The sequence below is a fragment of the Stegodyphus dumicola genome, chromosome 3 (genome assembly GCF_044657685.1).
Source record: "Stegodyphus dumicola isolate Sdum_Otavi_A_Nest chromosome 3, ASM4465768v1".
Lineage (NCBI taxonomy): Eukaryota > Metazoa > Arthropoda > Arachnida > Araneae > Eresidae > Stegodyphus > Stegodyphus dumicola.
In genome coordinates, this window is record NC_140770.1 from 84,904,957 (window position 1) to 84,925,040 (window position 20,084).

A 20,084-nucleotide genomic window follows, 5' to 3' on the forward strand; every position below is an offset into this window, starting at 1 on the left:
TGTTTTACGTAAGAATGGATCAAAACAAAATATCTTCTTCATCCGGTAATGGACTGCTACCGAAGTTAATTCGCATGCCGAAAGGATGGAAAGTTCTGTTTACTTCTTTCACATCAGGTAAAACTCCATTTTACTTACAAATTATGTCGCTTTTGAAATTAGTGCAAGCTTTTTTAAAAACCATTTTCATAAATTGTCTTAGCATCGTGCTAATTATATTGAGCTGTAATTAATATAATTTAGAACTCACTAGTTAATTATGAGAAATGTGAATTATTGTGTTTTAAAGTTAATTTCTCCTGCATTGCAAGGAATGATTGTTTTTTTAACTTAAAAACATTAGTAATTAATTAGAATATTATATTCGCAAGCCTTTAACAATAATCACAACCCCTTACGTACTGTTAAAAGTTTTCTTTGTTTTTAACCCTTCAACGTATCTCAGAATTTTCAGAGTTATCTACTCACATTTGATATCAAAAACAACTTCTTCGTGACCTTCAAAAACAAAGACACGTGATACTACCTTTCGTCGACCATTGCGCGGTGATTTTAACAATTACTGAGCAAAAGTCGGTTCTGTACACAGGCTGTGTATACAAATGTCGTTTATAATGTCTTTCACAGATGCGGAGAGTGTTGAAGTTCCAGAAATTGAAAATGTATTGAATTTAGACCCCTATCTGAAACCTCATGAAAAAGAAATTCGACGCCGGTAAGTTGCTATTTTCTGTATCATCCAGAGTTATATAAAGAAAGGTTAATATGTAATATATATCGAAAAATATATTTTAGAAAGCATTTTTGAGGACACTATGTTATGTATAAAATGATCATTTATGTAAATATATGTAGTGAAATTTTTCGTGGGTAAAATGTAAATATTTGTAATCTTATATCGAAAAATATATTTTAGAAAGCATTTTTGAGGACACTGTTATGTATACAATGATCATTTATGTAAATATATATAGTGAAATGTTTCGTGGATGAAATGTAAATATTTGTAATCTTAATTTCCTAGTTTTTAAAACATTGCTTAGTTCGTGTTCTTTAGGCGGGTTACTTTTTTTGCTGAAACGCCTATCATTAAAGTTAATTTTATTTATATTTCTTTCGTCATAGTTGTAGAATTTATTTTTAAAGTTGTATTTCTTTTTAGTCTTTAGAAGGTAAACGTAGTGGGATAGAATGCTCTCGGAATTAAAAAAAAAAAAAAAAAGAAGGGAGATACAGCATTTTAAAGATTTTTTATATAACCTAGAAATCAGCTTTATTCATAATCTTTGAACAGATTTGGATGCTACCATATTAAATAAAAGAATTCATTTGATGCCATAGTTAAAAGTTTAGCAAAATTTCTTAACTTCTAAATGTTGAAATATGTTTATGAATAAAAAGAAACACACCTTTAAGGGCTTAAAACATAAAATTTTTTTAATATTTAAAAATAAAAGAGTACTAATTATTCTCAAGGTGTGTTGAATGTTGAAAATATTGTCTGAATTACAAACTGTAAGAACCGATTTGAGGAAGCCAGCTAAATTGTTCTCTCGAGCACAGTTAATTTAAATTGCATTTTGTTTTAAATTACTAATATGATCGATTTATTATGGACGCCAGTTGTACAGATTGCTTAGATGATTGAAAATATTGAAATTAGCCCTGGATTTACTAGTTTACCTCTATATGCCTCTATATTATCTTTGATGAATACATGAAATTTGGTGCATGGTTTTAAACTTGTTATTTATAGGCACAGATACACTGAACTGAAGTTTGTTACATGGTATAGATGAGAAATTTGTTGTTGTCAGAAAACATATTATTTTTGATGCATTGTATCTCTTGTTATGCATAGGTTTGAAATACAGTTAAAAGCTTAGTGTTAATTCATGACTTAAAAAAAAATCTGATATCGTGAAATAAGAAAGTTTTGCTAGTGATTATGTAATAATGTCGGCTGTATTAAAATTATTTCTGAAGTTCAAGAATTTTAAAATATAAGTGAAAAAAGAGAATGATCTAGGCTGAAGGAAGTTTTTAAATCAAGACATTCTTTGTAACTCTCAAGAGAATAGTAGAAAAATACAAATTGAAAACTGGAGATGAAACAAAAATACTGGTGATGATGAGACATTGGAACATGTAAACAAACTGGTTTGATTTAACTGCACCATAGTATACAGTATTTTTCATAATACTTGAATATGGACATGACCTATAACTGAATTTTTTAATGGTATGCCTGGATTGATTACAGTTTTATGATTCATGTTTGCCTATTATGTAGTATATGTATGTATTGGTAATGAGGAATTCAGTATATAAGAAGTGGTTGAAACTTTAGATTCTTTCAAAATTAGATTTCTGTTTTGTTGAGCTATATAATTTAAACTTTTATTTCTAAGTTGTCTTTAGTATCATATACTTAGACATTTAAGATGCTAATAACTAATATCTCTCATGTTTCATGAGTACATGAAATTTCTATAATGCAGTGATAATTTTTTGTTGAAGAGCAGAAATGATTACAGCAGCCAACTTATTAATCATTTATAAATGAATTATAGTAACCTCCCAAGTTATGTAAGCAATGTGTTACACAAACTTTTACTTAAGTAGAACTTTATATAAGTTGATTATCGAACTTGCTGGCTCTACTCTTATATGCTCCCTAACATCAGCAAATGTGGTGATATGTGCTGTGTGCTGGTTTTTGGTGCTATTGTGTGTTGTATGGCAACCCTGTTGATGTTGAAAAATCTTTTGCTGGAGTAGTTTAATTGCTCATTGGTTAGTGTTGTGCGTGTTTTTGAAATGGCCTATGTTGCAATGAGAGACATGGTGGGAAGATTTCAGTCGCATATTTTAGACTATGTGCAAAGGAAATTTAGTATTAAAAGGAACGATGTTGGAGTTGTTAATGAGTCTGCTCTGTATAATGCTCTGTGTCTGAGAAGACAGAGGGGAAAGATAAAGTGGTGGGAGTTGATGAATCGAAGTTTGGCAAATGGAAACATCGTGGCCATCCTGTTGAGGGGCAGTGGGTATTTGGAGGTGTGGAAAGAGGGTCTGGGAGATTATTTTTAGCGGCTGTGCATGATAGAAGTAGGGAAACGCTGATGCAGTGTATTAAAGAGTGGATTGAGCCTGGTACAACTATTTGGATGGATATTATTATTTCGGATGGATGGAAATCTTACAAGGATTTAGGAATAGAAGGTTTTGAACATTTATTTGTGAACCATAGTATGAATTTTCTGAATAGTGTGTCTGGCTGTCATATAAATAGGATAGTCATTATATGGCGGCATGAAATTGGAAATTTCTGCTGTTCCAAAAAGCACTCATTCATGGTAAGTGCATTTTATTTCATTCTTGTTCTTATTTTGTAGAATGTTATGTTCATTGTTTTTTAGCATGAATTTCTGTCATCATTATTGTTTTTTTTTTATTGTTTGAAATTAATTTTAGTTTATTTTATTGATTAGTGCGTAGTGCCTAGATTATGCAATTTGTAGATGTTTTTTAAAGTTGAAACAGATCGCTGTGTACGTGGTATTCTTTGAAATTTATTGTTGTTATGTTAATTTATTAAAGCGAGGTGTGCGTAGTTAGTAGCCTAGATTCTGCAATTCGTAGATGTTTTTTTAAGTTAAAATATATCGCTGTGTACATATATTTTTGTCAGATATTTTTGGTTAGTAACTTTATATTTTTGCTATCTAAATTTTTTGTTTTTGTGTCGGATTTTTAGCTTAAATTGTGTGTTCAAAACGTGGTTTTTGCATTTGCGAACACTGCGTTCTTGGAGACATTTTAGACTTAAAGTTCAAAATGTAGACAGAAAATTTAGATAGTAATATGGTAGCATGGAGTTTTTCACCAAAAATGTTTGGCGACCTGAGAACGCATATAAGAGTAGTTCCAAATTGCTTTAGTTCAACTAAGGTGGCCAGACATCTCGATTTAGGCGTTACAGTCCGGATTTCAGACTTCATATCCCGAGGTCCTTCGCTTGTCCCAGCAGGATGCCTGTTCCACTTTTCTGCAAAAGAGACTCTTAATGTCAATTAACCCGAATTGGCCGCTACTGCACATTGGTGATGCCTCACTGATCCTTGCTTCCGATAGAGCTATGAGCACTCAGAAATGCAGGCGGCGACCAAGTTAGTGGCTAAGACACAGAAACAGCGTGCGTGAAATATCTGTCGCCAAGCTGGCGTTGAAGTTCGAAGGTCACGTTTATCAAGATTCCATAAAACGAATATTGTTTCAAATTTCTTTAAACTTTAAAGGAAAAGAAAATATTTTTTCGCGTCGATGGGCTGAAATGTTTCATCATTTCAAGGATAAAAACGTGCCACATGCGCAAATCCAGAAAATTGTGGAGTTTTTGTTGTGTCTTCCAGGGACAAATGCCACCAGTAAAAGAGTTTTCTCATCAATGAATATCCATATGGACAACTGAAAAGACACAGTTAAAACTGGAGATACTACAAGCAATGTCAATGGTGAAATGCAATTTTGAGTTTGGCAGTTCTTATGATGAAGTGTATGAAAGACTTCTACAAGAGCTAAAACTTCTTAGAAGCATTCATTCGTCAATGAAATGCATCTACGGAGCACCTACACAGGATGATTCTTGTAGGTCAGCGGCTGATCAGGAAGGCCCATCATCCGCGTCGAATTAATAGGACACATTCAAGCAGTAAGGTTGGTAGGAAGTTAAACTTTTATTTTCCGACTGCTTTTTTTTAAAAATTTTTTGTTCGCTCTTACTGAAAGCATGTCTCAGTCGTCTCAGTTCAGATCCCAAAGTCTGTAATTGTTGATTTAATAATTAATTCAGTCTGAGATATGGATAAATTCTATTTTTTCTTTCAATTATTCTGTCTGTTTAACACACACGCTAATTCGCAAATGATGGGTAATTCTTTACAGGTAATGCTACTTCACTAAAAATTTTGCACTCCGTATTTTCATTTCAGAAGGGGCTTCTGCCCTCTGGAAAATCTGGTCACCTTAGTTTAACTTAATTAGAAAATGCAATATTTATTATTATATTAATAACACCGTATTATTTTATAAATTAACTACAGAACTATTATTTTAATGCAAAAAGTACAGGTGGGAGTAAAAAGGTGACTATAAGAAAATAAAACTTAACTTTTTTATAGTTGATAACTTAAGTTTTAAACAGAATAAAAAAGTTAAGTTTAAAACAAAGTTTTTTATTCTGAAATAATCCCCAAATACTTCACATGTTAATTTATTGGTATTTCTTCGATTTAATTTATTTATTTTGAAAACCCCGTCTTGCATTTATTTTAGTTGATTTAATTTTTTTGATTAGCAATGATCATTTATAAGTTTTATGATGTCTTGTAATTTGTTTAACTAAATATTTAGGTGGTTTCTTATTAAAATAGCTACTATGATTATTCCAAAACTGAGAAATTTATTTGCCAAATTAAATCCATGCACCTGATGAATATGGCGAGGTGCTGCTGTGGTGGCTGTTTTAATTGGAGGCTAATCACATTTACATTTGTCACTTTCATCATCGTTATCAGTGACATATTTTGGTATCATGTTCCCAACTGAAGTAGGGATATTATTAATGGAAATATTAAAAAGTACAGGATCCAGGCTTATTCCTGGGACATATCTGCTCTGATTAATTTATTCTCTTGATTAATTTATTTAGAATTTCTTATTTTAATTTGAAAACTTTTTTATTTTGAAATATTTTATAATTGCTGGAGGACAGCCAATTTTTGCTATTTTATAGATAAGATTTTTGCACCATACATTTTCAAAAGTATTTTTTTAACTAAACAGTAACTAGAAACAAATTTTTCTTCATTGAAAGCATCTTCAGTGATCTCTACATATTGCTCATGAACAAAATATAGTAGATAATATAGATACATTGAAAGTTATGATTTATGTACCCCTGAGGGACTATTGTTTTCATTTTGCGTCGAATTGCTCTGAATGTCCATTTCACTTTTCAAACTGTTGCCACCAAATATTATTGCCCTGTATTATATTTGAAGAATCTGCATAAAAATGTATGTTTCTCGCATTGTGATAAAATGATGCGAGAAAACCTAGATGGTACCTAGAGTCATCAAATTTTGAGTAACGTAATCCTACTGCTAAAATGTTAAAAAAAAAAACGCCCCTGTGGACATAATTTAAAATCTGAAACCTTTCATATTTTCTTCTTTTTCTTAATATATTTTTATTTTTAATAAGCCCTGATTTTTAGTTATTTATTTATTTACTCATTTGTTTACAGCTATGGATGCTTCAAAAATCTTTATGATAAAATCAATGAATATGAAGGTGGCTTGATCGAGTTCTGTCGCAGCTACAAACACTTTGGAATCCATGTAACAGAGAACAATGGCATTCGATGCCGAGAGTGGGCACCTGCAGCCGAAGCTGTTTACCTCAGGGGAGAATTCAGTATGTAACTTACCTTATTTTGTAATTGTATTTATGACTAAATGTTTTCCATATATAATAGGCTATTCAAAGTAATAATGAAATTGGATGTATTTCCAAGTATATAAAGCTTAAAATTGCCAAAGTATTATTGATAATCATGTATTATGCAATCTACTGTTTTTGTGAATTCTTTATTTTTCAGATGCCAACATTAAAATTGGATATTGTTTCAATCATTTCTTTTTATTGTCATTTTGTCTCTTTTTCAAATTTAATAGTAGCATTTTAGTAGTGCCATCAAAAAAATAAATAACTGATTAAAAGTGGTAGATTGCATTCTCCATGATTTCCATGTTATTGATAAATAAAGTAAATTAATGACATAATATGTTTTTAACTATTTAAAAATGCATTGACATTGAGGGTTTTTGCAGACAGTCTGCTTTATCAGCCTAGGTCCAAATGAATGGTAATTTCATATTTATCTTCTTTTAAAACTGTTGCATTCTTTACGGTCTCACAAGATTGCTATACTTTCTTGGATGGACATCCAGATGTTCAGGAGATTAAAGGATAGTTCTTTTAACCTTAAAAACAAATGAACCATCTGCTTTAAGCTTGCCATTCATGAACGAGACAAATTTTTTCTTACAAATTACTTACTTTTACTGTGTCTATGTCTATATACCTATATCTATCTATAATAAACCTTTGCCGAATGCATACATGCAGAATGCGATTTCTTAATTGTGTCCATTATTTTTTCCATCATGATAATTTCAGTTTAATGTGATATGTTGTACGTGTTGCAGTTTAACGTGATATGAAGTTTCATTCATTACAGAAGTCAAATGTTACTGAGAAAAGCAAAACCTGAACTTATAAGTTCTTTTAATTCTAAATAACATCCAGGACATGGTACTGACAGCCTTACAACATTGCATCCAAATACAGAAGTTTTATTCTTCCATCAAATACCACTTCATTAATCCAACCAGTTGATCAAGGAATTATAAAAGCATTCAAAGTCTGTTATGTCCAGCATGTTTACATCTTTACAAATAAAGCATTAGACGTTGGAGAGTATAAAACACTAATGTAATTTTGGAAGCAATTCAACTTAAGATGTTACATAGGAATGACTAAATTCACATAAAAACAAGTGAATTCATCAACAAAGAATAATTGCTAGCATCAGCGCCGGCCAGAAGTTATCATCAATTTCAAAAGATTTCCATCATTTGAAAATGAAGCGAAGGAAATTGTACAAATTACAAAAGCAGTAGATGACAAACGATTTTCAGATATGGTAGAAAGAGAAATGAAAGCATTAGTCAAGAATGACAAATGCAGAATTGGATGACTTATAACATTAACAGATGATGAAAGCAGGGATAGTGGAGGTATATACAAGAAGTTATACAAATTGTTAAAAAAGGCACAGCAACCGTCTGCTTTTGTAATAGAGATTGACTGAAATGGAGATGAAAGAGAACAGCTTATAAGAGGTATTTGAAAACTTTACACTCCTTACTGTGAAGCATTTTATAAGTTGCATAAGACATTGTCCCAACTAAAATCGCCAGATATTTAAAAAAATATATAATTATATCATGTACCTGCTTTTTAAGCAGTAGTAGAAAACATTTCAATTAACATTTGTTTCACTTTTCTTTTTTAATTACCATAATATTTACGTTTTTATATAAATTATACATAATCTGGACCAGCGGTCGTCAACCCTTAGAACTTCATGAACCACTACATATATAATTTTAATGTTTGGTGGGCCACTAATATGAATTAAAAAAAATAAATACATTTATACAATAATAATTATCAACCTACACATATTTCGTTCACATTAAGAAATTACATGAGAAGTACAAAAATCTTACCTTCTTGTACAGAAAGCTTCATATTTTCATATCACTGAGAAGGAACTTCACGAAAAGCAAAAACAAATCTGCAAACACAAAGGAATATCAATAAACTGATAGTGTTATGCCACCAATTTTTAATTATTGTAAACATAATAATCATCGCTTACTCAGCAATGACGCCATCAATCAACAGTCAGACAAAAAAAAAAAAAAAAAAAAAAAAAAAGAAGAGAAAAAATCCCGAAAACTTCCAGTGATGGAATAATAAACAAGAATGCAGTTAGTTCTTATAAAAATCCATTAAGTTGCCTATTGACATGGAGAAAAACTGTGTTACTAACAACTACAATAGCATATGTTTTTAATTCAAAAGGAAAGAGAATTCGAGTTTGCGCTAATATTGATAACATCAGCGTATCCATGGATGCCAACTCACTTTCAAGTGTCGCTAGATACACCTGCAAAAGTAGCTAAAATGTCGCTAAATTCAGAAGGAATTTCGGTAAAAGTTGTAGCTAAAATTAAAAAAAAAAGTATAATCCATATTCCATAATAGATTTGTTAGTCGTCATTTTTTAAACCAAATCTTCATAAAAATATAAATAATGTCCCAATTTTTCTGCGGACCAGCAAAAAGCACAGACCGCCAGTTGGCGATCTCTGATCTGGACTTTACCTAACACATTTTTGATTCTGCCATATTACACAATAACGACAATGCTCAATAATGTCATATGCACAATGACCTCCGCATTCCGCAAGAGTTTAGTGTATATTTAAATTTATATATCTATTTGCCTATCTCTATGTATATAGTTAAAATTGCAGTTTTAAATTCAAAACTTGGTTAATACAAAAAAATTAGATGACTGGAAGAGAGTGACCCATCCTTTCCGGAAGCTTGACTTTGGAAAATGGGAGCTGGAAATCCCTCCAAATCCTGATGGATCATGCCCTATACCTCATAATAGTACTATAAAGGTAAGTAAAATATCAATTTTATATAAATTAAAGTTTTAGGAGCATTTAGGTAGGGTGTGAATTATAGTACATAAAGAATGCTACAGAAAGAAAATTAAAATCTATCATTGGGATACTTGTTTCTGTGAAGCTTTCTGTTATCTTTGTTGTAAAGGATAGGGTATATTGTATTTCATCATTTCTGAAGCATTAATTTTTCTACTTAAATATCACTAAAAGTGGAATCAGTCTGAGAATAAATGACATCTTAAAACTGCATATTTTTCTATAATATAAATGATTCTGAAGTAAGTAATTTTCTCAAATCATTAATTTGATAGGTATATCATTATAACAAAATTTAAATCTGTTATTAAAAAATATTTGCTAGATGTAATTTATATTTTACTTATTTTATTTTTTAAGGCTCTAAATCTGCTTTTTTTTTTTTTTTTTCTGTTGATGGTGATAATGAAATTAAAAGATGTATCTAATCTTATAGTTGATGACATATTAAAAACAGTATAATGTTCTGAAAGATTTAAAAAAAAATAAAGTATATGCAACTTTAAAAAAAAGACATCTTATTTACAGCTGTATAAAATATTCATTAAATTTTTGTGGAGGAAAAAGTAATTGGTTGATAATAATGAGAAATAGCTGTTTAAATATATGCATTTATTCTTTTAGATAATCTTTTTTATTCAATACCATATTATTAGTAATGATAATATGGTATTGAATAAACCTCTCACTGCATACTTTTTTATCAAAATAGTTTAAAAAATTGTGTATTTTTATTACATATTTCAAATCTACATATATTTAGAGTTAAAAAAATATTTTAAGAGTTAAAATATATGTAATTTTAGAGTTAAAATATCCAAAAATTTTTTGTAAAAGAGTTTTTTTTTTAAATATAGAATTAAATCATAGAAAAAGGTTGTCAGAATACTGAAATTGAAGAATAATGATACAAAAGGAAAATTTTGAAAATTAATATTGGTTAAATTATGATTTATTTTATAAAAATGGTAAAACATATATAAAAAATATAATGGTAAAACATATATACTAATGAAAATATTTACGTAATGTAATATTTTGCATATCAGTTTTGCACCACTGTCGAACATTTTCAGTAGAAACTGAATTTTCAGATTCATCACTGCAGAGGAATCCGAGAAATTCTCATCAGTTTTGCTATAACTATCTTCAATATACTTGAAATTAGAGTCAGAACTACTATCAAAGTCGGAAATATCGTCAGGAATATAGGTTATATCACTCGCGAAATGCTTCCTGCCAGACATCTTTGAGCTCTGAAAATGCTACATTACGTATTTTTGTATATTTGGCAGAAATGTAGACAACTAACACCACTTGTTAGCCCACATCTAAATAAACAATTAAACATCACAGAAAAGCCAAAAGGAAACCTTGAACGGGGAAATAGTGGGCTGCACAGTTAAATAGACGGCAAAAATTCTTCCTCGTGGAAATCACGGGTTGCACAAATTTTGCTACTTCTACGTTGTCTGTGTAAATCATGGGATGCGCAGCAAGAGGGTTAATAAGATGTAATCATACAAATTTTATTTAATCATAGTAAAATCAAATTAAGAAGATTTCAAAAATAAAGAATACAATTTATTAAAAGGGGGAAAAGTAAAATTATGAAGATTGCAAAAATAAAGAAACATAAATTATTAAAATGAACTTGGAAAGCCCATGATTTGTGGCAAGTTGTCTTGAAGGTATTATACTGTTATTTAATATTCATGTTGAGCTATCTTTGTGAAAATCCATTATGTATTTTTTAACTAAAGTGACAAAATTAAATAGATATAATTACATACTAAAATTCAGAAAACATAAATTTATAAAATGAAAAATAAAGCTATATATAATGATAAATCAGGTAAAATACTGAGTCTTCATTTAATTTTCTTTGATGATGAGAATCCTTTCATATATTTACTACATGAAGAGACAGAGATATCTGTATCATTTTCACATGATCTTATATATATAAGTAAGTATAGTAGAGATATGTCAGTTTTCTGTTTCATATTAGATGGTGAAATGCTACTTATCAGTAGACTGGATGCTGGTAGAGTGTGTTAACATTATTTTTTTTCCTTATGGTTTTTATATACCTCATAAGCAAATCTGAAAAGTGTTTGTTGTCTTGCTGAAACCAAATGAAAGTAAATGCATTAAAATTAATAAATTTCAGTTATGTGAGCAGTGTTCAAAAACCTCTTTTGGGCTTTAACGCTTGTTTCCTAACCATTATTTTGTAACAAATTTGTGTGCTAACAAGCTCCTTTGGTGTGCTTTCGAAATTTCGTCTTTTTAAACATGTATTTTCTGCCATTTGAGATGACTTTTTTAAACAATTTATTTTTTCTGAAGCCACTGATGTGTTTTTAATTTTGATATGTGCTGTCCCATATCATCAACACTTGTGAGAACTTTGTTAAAAATCCTGTTACATATTTTCAGAAAACATTAAATTATTTTAAGAAAAACAGGCAAGTATCAATTTTGTATCATTGTATTAGTACAAACTTCACTTTAATGTTAATGTAATTTCATAATGATAACTCGATAAAATCATTCATAATGATAACTCAAAACATTGTGTTATTAATCATGAATATTCAGTCAATTTGTATCATCTTCTGAAAAGATTGGAATCATTGTCGTAAATTTCAAAATCTTTGTTTAGAAAGTTGATCAAATTTACAGTTGTCTGCCCCATGCATTAAGAGACTTACAGCTGGAAGCATGACTGGAAAAACTGAGTTTGCCTTGTAGGGGAGAAGGAATGCTATTAAGGTTTTTCTTTATTCATAAATGCTATGATTTATACACCTGCATACAGTGAACTACACTATTTTTTAAATTAATTTTTTTCTCCCTGTACATTGAATTCTGCTATAAGTGGATGTTCAGAAGTTGTATTAGTTTCAGAGGTGCCTATGCATCAGTTACAAAGACAGATATAAAAGTAATGCCACCTAATTATTCAGTTAGAAAGGTGATATATGTTGCAGTAATATGTCTAGCATCATGTATACTATTTTTCTTAGGTATTTTCAAAATTAATCATGCTGTTATTTCATAGCTAGTTGTACTGACTGCTGCTGGTAAAATGGAAGATCGTCTTTCCCCATGGGCAACATATGTTGTACAGCCTCAAAACTCAGTAGTCTATGATCAGAGGTTTTGGAATCCTCCTGATAATGAGGTAGGTGAGTATGTCTTGATTAAAAAATATCTGTAGTAGTTTTCTTTCTAAAACTGTTCAAGGTAAATTGGATATGTTTGCACTGAAAAAATATTAAAACATGCATATAGTAAAATCACATTCTGCAAATTTCAGATTACAATCAAAACTCTCAGAATAGTGTTTAATATCACATAAGTAAAGATACTTTATTTTGAGAGTTTAAAAGATTAACTCCTTTAGACTAAAACTTACTCAAAAAATAGTTTACATTAATTTAAAAAGTTCTAGCATCTGTTTTTCATATATAGGATTGTTATATATTGAAAAATATCAAAATGCTGAAGAGTGTATTACTGTTTAGATTAAAATATATCTCTGTATAAAGAGAATTGCACTCTGTTAATTGTAGTAAAATTGATATAACTTTACTACATTTTATAGAATTTTATTGCAACTTATTCTAAAATTAAGAAATGTGGTTAAAATGGATTTTTAAAAGGTTCAGGGATAAGATATAAGAGTATCAATAATAATGTGGAAGTACTTTTTTGATTGACACTAACTACCTACAGTCAAAAGTCTTTAATCCGGACTCGTCAAGAATTCTGGATTATCGGTTTTTCCGGATTATAGATCATCAGTTTAAATCTGGTAAGATGGCATGCAGAAATTATAAAATTAAAAATATGAAACCATAATTTATGAAATAAAGAGCAATTATGATCTAAAGGGTATCAAAATTTACAAAAAAAAAAAGGCTTAATATTTATTTGTTTACTTTATTAAACATCTCTTTCAACACTCGCATACAAAGCATACATTACACATAGTAGAAATTAGACAATTGCAACCAGAAAACTATTTGATGTTTATTCGTGATATTTATAATGACGAGGAATTTGATTTTAAATCATATGAAAGACGGAGTACGTCGAGATTAAATACTACATTTAGTAAGGAATTATAAGCCAAATAAAATAAAAACATCTGCCCTGAAGATAAGGATAGTGCTGACAGATCAACTTCCAATTCATTGCGTGTATAATTGTTTTCTCATTTCAAATATTAAGTTGGCATGTATATGTTTCTAAAGAAATTGTTTGGCAGGTGTTGCCCTATGATGGATAAAATGTTTATTTTCTATATTAGATTCATGATTTGATAATATGATTTTTTTTTTAATTGCAGAAATATATATTCAAGCATCCTAAGCCTAAAAAACCAGAGAATTTTAAAATATATGAATCACATGTAGGTGTGTCTTCGGAAGAATATGGTGTTGCCAGTTACAGTCATTTTAGTAAAAATATTATACCAAGAATAAAGAAACAAGGTAAAGCTTTCAGGAAATAATTGTATAAGATTTCAAAATCTAAAAGATCTTAAAAATTTTTGATGGAATTTAAAACATTTTTGAATATCTATGAAATGTTACAATTGAATCCTGATGTAATAACTGTTATGGTCAAATGTAGTTCATGTAACTGAAGTAAGCAAAACTTCCGTTTTTCAGATTGTTAGGGATTGTAAATGCAAAGATATTTGCATTGACCAAAGAAGACAGAATTTTAAGAGTGAATATCAGTGGGTAGTTGATGACTTTGACAGAAATGAGAAGAAAAGAGGTCTTTTTCTTTTGAATTGCAATTATAAGCAAAGTTCTGAAAATTGTCAGTGACAATCCTGATTATCAATTTTTAAATGACCTTTTATTAATTTTAAAGGAATTAAATTTCAAATACATAAAAAGAAGGAATAATACACTTAATGGAGATGAAAAAATAGTTCTCTGCAGGATATATGTACAGTAAATTAAATCAATAAGGTAGAAAGGACATAAAACATATTATCTGGATTAAACTTAGCTGAATGTGGGGCATACACTTAGCAAAAGCGGGGCACCTGTCGGGTCAAAATAAATATTTCTTTTTCTGGTCCTATGGTCAGAATAAGACTCATTGTCATTCTTATTGAAAACAAATTCTTTTTCTTTTCCCCCTTTTTTTAATGAAGAGGTTTTCTCATTTTTAAACACACACACACAAAAAGGTTATAATCTTTAAAAAACAAAACAAAAAAATCTTTAATATATTTTATTTTGAAAAATGATTCAAAGTTACTCTGACACAGTTCAAGCAGAATGATGCTGTCATCATGGACAGTTCACTGTGCCATTTGTAGGAAAAAGAAATTTCCAAAAGATATCCTAGAGGAAACAGGGAATTAGAGACTGGTGTAAGTAAATTAACACGTTGACTGTCGCGTTCATTTGACGTGGTTTGCCCATGACGCCAACTTGAAATTTTTATTATGCGATGTATATTATGTTGAAATATTATCTACAGAAGATAATGTGAGTTATATAATTGCACTTAATGCATTTTTCGTGGGGTTACCTGTGACCCCCAGGCGCTGTAGACCATTATTATGATTTATAATTAAAATTTTTATGATTTATTATTCTTCAAACCATTATAGTAACAATGGTCCTAGTTAGAAATTTATCAGTATAGATATTTACTCTAATCATGTATCTTACTATTGGTTGCATCGCCAGTCACCGGTGGCACCCACGGTGCTGTAGCCAAATTGAGTACCGGTCACTGGTGACCCCCACGCCAGTCAACATGCTAAAGAACATTTACCATACCCAAAATATGATAAAAGCCAGACTACTAGAGATGTGGAAGGTAACAAGCAGAGAGATATGACGAACATAGTGTGAATGAAATTGCCAAAAGTCATAAAAGGATGATCCTAAGACTGCTTTGCTGTCGGTGAAAATTCAATCTGAGTGAGTTGATTTGAGCACAGGTGAAAGTTTTAGTTGCTAAAGAGAATAAAACCTTCAAATTGTTAGATATGGAAGAATTTCATAGAAAAATTTGAATAATATTGGAGCTAAAGAATGGAAGAAATGCATTGAAGCTGTTTAAAAGACAGAAAAGAAAAATTGGGACTGCTACCACAATCGATTCTGTTATCATAAGACTTTGTTTCAAAAGTGGTGATTTGTCAAATCTTGATTGTAATATTTCAGTTGTAAAATAAAGTGCTTACTGTGTGCTGAAATTTTCATCTGAAATATTTAATATTTTATGCTGTATATTTTTTACCAATATTTAATATTTTAAATTACATCATCTTTATTATTTGTATTCTGAGATGCAAAATCTTTGAGTTGTAAATGCATTAAAAATTTAAATTTTTCTGTAACCAGTGCTGTTAACATAGTTGCTCTCAAACTTATCTTTATTTCTTCAACTAAAGATTAACCAGAACAATATCTACTGATGCTTTCTTTAGTAAAACTATTTAAATATCTGATATACAAGGTGGTTATAAAGTTCCCTATCTGTAATGTTTAAAAAAGGACTTTGTGTACTGTAAGCAGAAGTTTTACGAAATGGTGCAAGAACACAACTCATGGTCTTATTTTAATCACATTAGCATTTATACAATGCTTGAAATAACCTGGTAAACTGCCAGAAGTAAATATTTTAATAATATATTACAAATATTAATGTTTACATGGAAAAAAAAATCATCCAAGAACAGCTTTGACTTTCATAATTGTATCTCTCATCCACAGAGTGTTTCTTGTAAGGATATTTAATGAACTATCTTTTTACAAATAATTTACATAATTTGAAGTATACAGAAAAAGCAATCACATTAACTACTGAGAAAATCAAACCATTAATCCAAGGCACAAAATGGAAGTCATTTTCACTATCTTTTGTAAGTCATCTTAGTCAAAAGTCAGTGAATGATATTTCTTGTTCAGATTGTATATGAAAATAATCATAATAAAAATAATAAGTTCAAAATTCTGGAAGGTCACACTCTTTGTATATTGAGACTTTAAGTATTTTTTATATATGTAACTAATTATATTTTTCTGTTGCTTTGGAAAATAAAATTTTAATTTCTTATCATATATAGGTTATAATGCAATTCAATTAATGGCAATAATGGAACATGCCTATTATGGTAGTTTTGGTTATCAAGTGACTAGTTTTTTTGCTGCATCTAGGTAAGATCTTTTTAATTAGATTTCAAATTTTTTGCCATCTTTTTTCATTAAACTTCATAAAGGTAACCCCTGAAGAACATGGTACTCGAAGAACTTGATTTTTGAAGAACACAGATAACTTTCCCTGAATTAAATGGTTTCAAACTACACAATTTTCGAGTAATTCTAACTGCAGAAATGTTGACTGCTTTTCCATGAGGTTGTTTCCTCCGTTGAATAGGGGAGAAGGATTTTCCTTCTGGCAGTAAAAAGTTCTGGATGCATTCCAAGTCCATTGTAAGAGTCTTCTCGTCCAGAAACTATTGAATGACCTTTCAGGGGTGAAATTTGATAAGAAATACCTATGTGACATTGTTTTAACTCATTTGAGTATGTATTAAGTGCAGGAGATCTTGAGTTTTGAATTTTTAATATTTTCAATTAAGTTTTTTTTATAAGTGTATGATAAATCAATTCCTAGTTTTTTTGAAACCCTTAAGTTACAATATGTCTGCAAAAAATCAAAAGATAGCTTGAAAGAGGTGTACAATTTCACATAAAACTAAAGTAAAAATTTTGGACTGACTAAAGAAAGGAGAAAAATTCTCAGTTGTTGTAAAGACAGAGAACTTGAAAGAATCTACTTTTGGTACAATAAAAAAGAATGAAGAAATAATAAAAGAAGTATGTGTCAATAGTACCTTTAGGTGTTAAATGAAGTTTTTTTTTTTCAACAAATGTAAATATTATGAATACTGAGAAAGCATTTTCAGTATGGATTGATGATCGTGTAAATAAAAGAGTGCCTTTGAGCAGGAACATTATCAAATAAAAAGTGTGTAAGTTATATAAGCAGTTACAAGAAGGCCAGCAAACTACCACAGAACAACAATTGCAAGTAAAGGCAGGATGGAAAGGTTTAAAGCAAGGTATTCTCTATACAGTGTCAGGTTCCAAGGAGAAAATGCTTCTGCAGACATAGAGGCTGCTGGTAAATTTACAACAGAATTACAAAAAAATGTTAAAATGGATGTTATGCACCGGACCAATTTTTAATGCCAATGAGACTGGTTTAAATTGGAAAAAACTGCTATCTCATACATATATTTCAAAACACAGAACTCTATGCCTGGATTCAAAATGGCTAAGGAAAGCATCACTCTTCCCTCATGCAGTAATGTATTAGGAGATTGTTGTATGATACGATTATTTATAAAAAAATCAATGAATTGACCTTCATTGAAAAACTTAGATAAAGAATAGCTACCGCCTTATTGGCGAGCCAATAATAGAGCTTGGATGACCTCATCAATGTTTACAGATTGATTTCACAACTGTTTTGCGCCTGATGTAGAAAGATATTTAAAAAAAAGAAAAAATTTAGTTTCCAAGTATTACTACTACTAGACAACACTACTAGATATCCGAAGGAATTAGAACATCCAAATGTAAAGATATTTCTGCCACGAAATACTACATCACTAATCCAGCCACTGGATCAAGGTATAATATCAACATTTGAGGCATATTGCATGTGAATGTCTTTTCAGTCTATTTTGTATAATTTAGAAGCTGCAGAAAATAAGACGTTTATCCAAGTTTGGAAAGAATTTTCAATCTTGGATTACATTAATCTATATCTTCAATCTTATAAGTGATCTTAAATCTTTGACATTGAATGCAAGTTGGTAAGCTGTTTTACCGAATATGATTTTTGAAAACTCCAGTATTATATTTAAACACACCGAATACAATCAGATAATTAATGTTGCACATTTGCTATATGGTACAGGGTTTGGTGATATGTCTGCCGACGTTGATGAACTATTTTTAGAAAAAAACATTGTATGAAGAAGATCTTGTAAGGATTCTAGAAGAATCCAGTTCAAATTCAGTGACTAAAGAAAATAAAGAAAATTATGAAAATATATCTAACCAACAATTTTTTGTTGATGATGTACAATATGCATTACATTTGGCAAACAAATTGAAGATGTTCTTAACAAAAAGGGATCCTTGCAAGGTATGGAAAAGAACATTTGCAGCACAACTCAAGAACTGTATTAAACCATATGAAAATTATTTAGAGAAACAGCAACACAAGAATGAACAATCATGCAATACTGTTAGGTATTCAGATGAAGACAGACCAAGAGACATGGATATTCATCCACCTACTAGAAAATTTACTAGAATCACAAATGTCCCTAAATGACAGTGATAAGGACTAGATGGCGTGGTAATGTAATCTGAAAATCAAAAAAGTGATGCATTGCAAAAATTTTATTTTCTGTTTCTTTTTTCAAAACTAACTAAAAATTAATTTGAATTATGTAATACAAGATTTCTTAGAAGTGTTTACCAATGTGAATACAAAAAATATAATTTTTTAGTTTTTTAGTTAACAAATATATAAATAAATAAATAAAACATAACTTTTTTTACCAATTAAATCATGTTCTTCGGGGTTATATATACTTGATAATTTAAATTAAAAAATGGGACCTTGCTATCAGATCTTTGTATTCAGATTTTATTTAAATAAATTTTATGCAAAACTATTATTAAAATGTGATTATAGCATAAAACTGGAACAGTTTTTTCAGTTATGCTAAACATTTATGATAAGCTTGTTAGTATAAAAGGGAAAATCATTAAAAATTCAAGTTACAGTACATAAAAACAATACTTAAAATATTTGAAGTAACAATGTCAAATGATATAGGAGGGAAAAGAACTTGGTGTGATGTTATTCCACGGTAAATTAATGTTGTTCAGAGATTTATTTTTATTTAATGAAGGAAAAAAAAGTTTTGTGAGATGTAGCTATATATTTTTCATTATTTCGTTTGTATGTGGAATTTGCAACAAATATTTTTAATAAGTGAAGACAACAATTTTTCATTAGCTGCAAAAAGAAATTTATGTAGTAAAACCAAATATATTTTTGTATTTTTTTTATAATTGCAGTCGTTTTGGAAATCCTGAAAGATTGAAGGAATTAGTGGATAATGCACATGCACATGGTCTTTATGTCTTGTTGGATGTCGTTCACAGCCATGCTTCTAAAAATGTTCTTGATGGATTGAATCAGTTTGATGGAAGTAATTCTTGTTTTTTCCATGATGGTGGACGTGGGGAGCATTCTTTGTGGGGTAGTAGGCTGTTTGACTATTCTCAGTAAGTATGCCATGTGAGCTATTAGTGTGAAATTGATCTGAATATTAATGTGAAATTATTATGGAACTTTTTTAAGCATATTAAAAGAATAATTCTTTATTACTATGTACTATTCTGTATTCTATGCAAGTCTTCTAATATAGAATTCCAGCATATTGATTAATTCCTTCAAGAACCTTTGCATAGTTGGTGAAGTCAGTGTTGCTTACACAAAAAAGTTTTACTGTATTTGCATTTAATTAAAATATTTAAACATGAAATCACTATGCAGGAAAAAATTCTTATTTATAAAAGAGATTCAGAAAATAAATTATGTTTGATTATTGTAGGACAGAAAAGTTTAAAA

General features: G+C 29.7%; 1 protein-coding gene across 2 annotated transcripts in view; it reads left to right on the forward strand.

Annotated features, from left to right (window-relative positions):
• The first annotated feature begins 507 nt into the window (after positions 1-507).
• The window catches only part of AGBE (1,4-alpha-glucan-branching enzyme), a 68,425-nt gene continuing 48,848 nt past the window's right edge, over positions 508-20,084 (forward strand). Inside the window, exons 1-7 of one of the 2 annotated variants that reach the window (XR_004757916.2) lie at positions 508-715; positions 6,311-6,480; positions 9,211-9,326; positions 12,439-12,561; positions 13,732-13,876; positions 16,489-16,579; positions 19,529-19,738. Coding sequence is in view for 1 of the 2 variants with exons in the window: in XM_035357425.2 (XP_035213316.1) it covers positions 603-715; positions 6,311-6,480; positions 9,211-9,326; positions 12,439-12,561; positions 13,732-13,876; positions 16,489-16,579; positions 19,529-19,738 (968 nt within the window). In the remaining variant the exon portion in view is untranslated. The remainder of the gene's footprint in view (positions 716-6,310; positions 6,481-9,210; positions 9,327-12,438; positions 12,562-13,731; positions 13,877-16,488; positions 16,580-19,528; positions 19,739-20,084) is intronic. The other variant, XM_035357425.2, reaches the window with a different exon arrangement.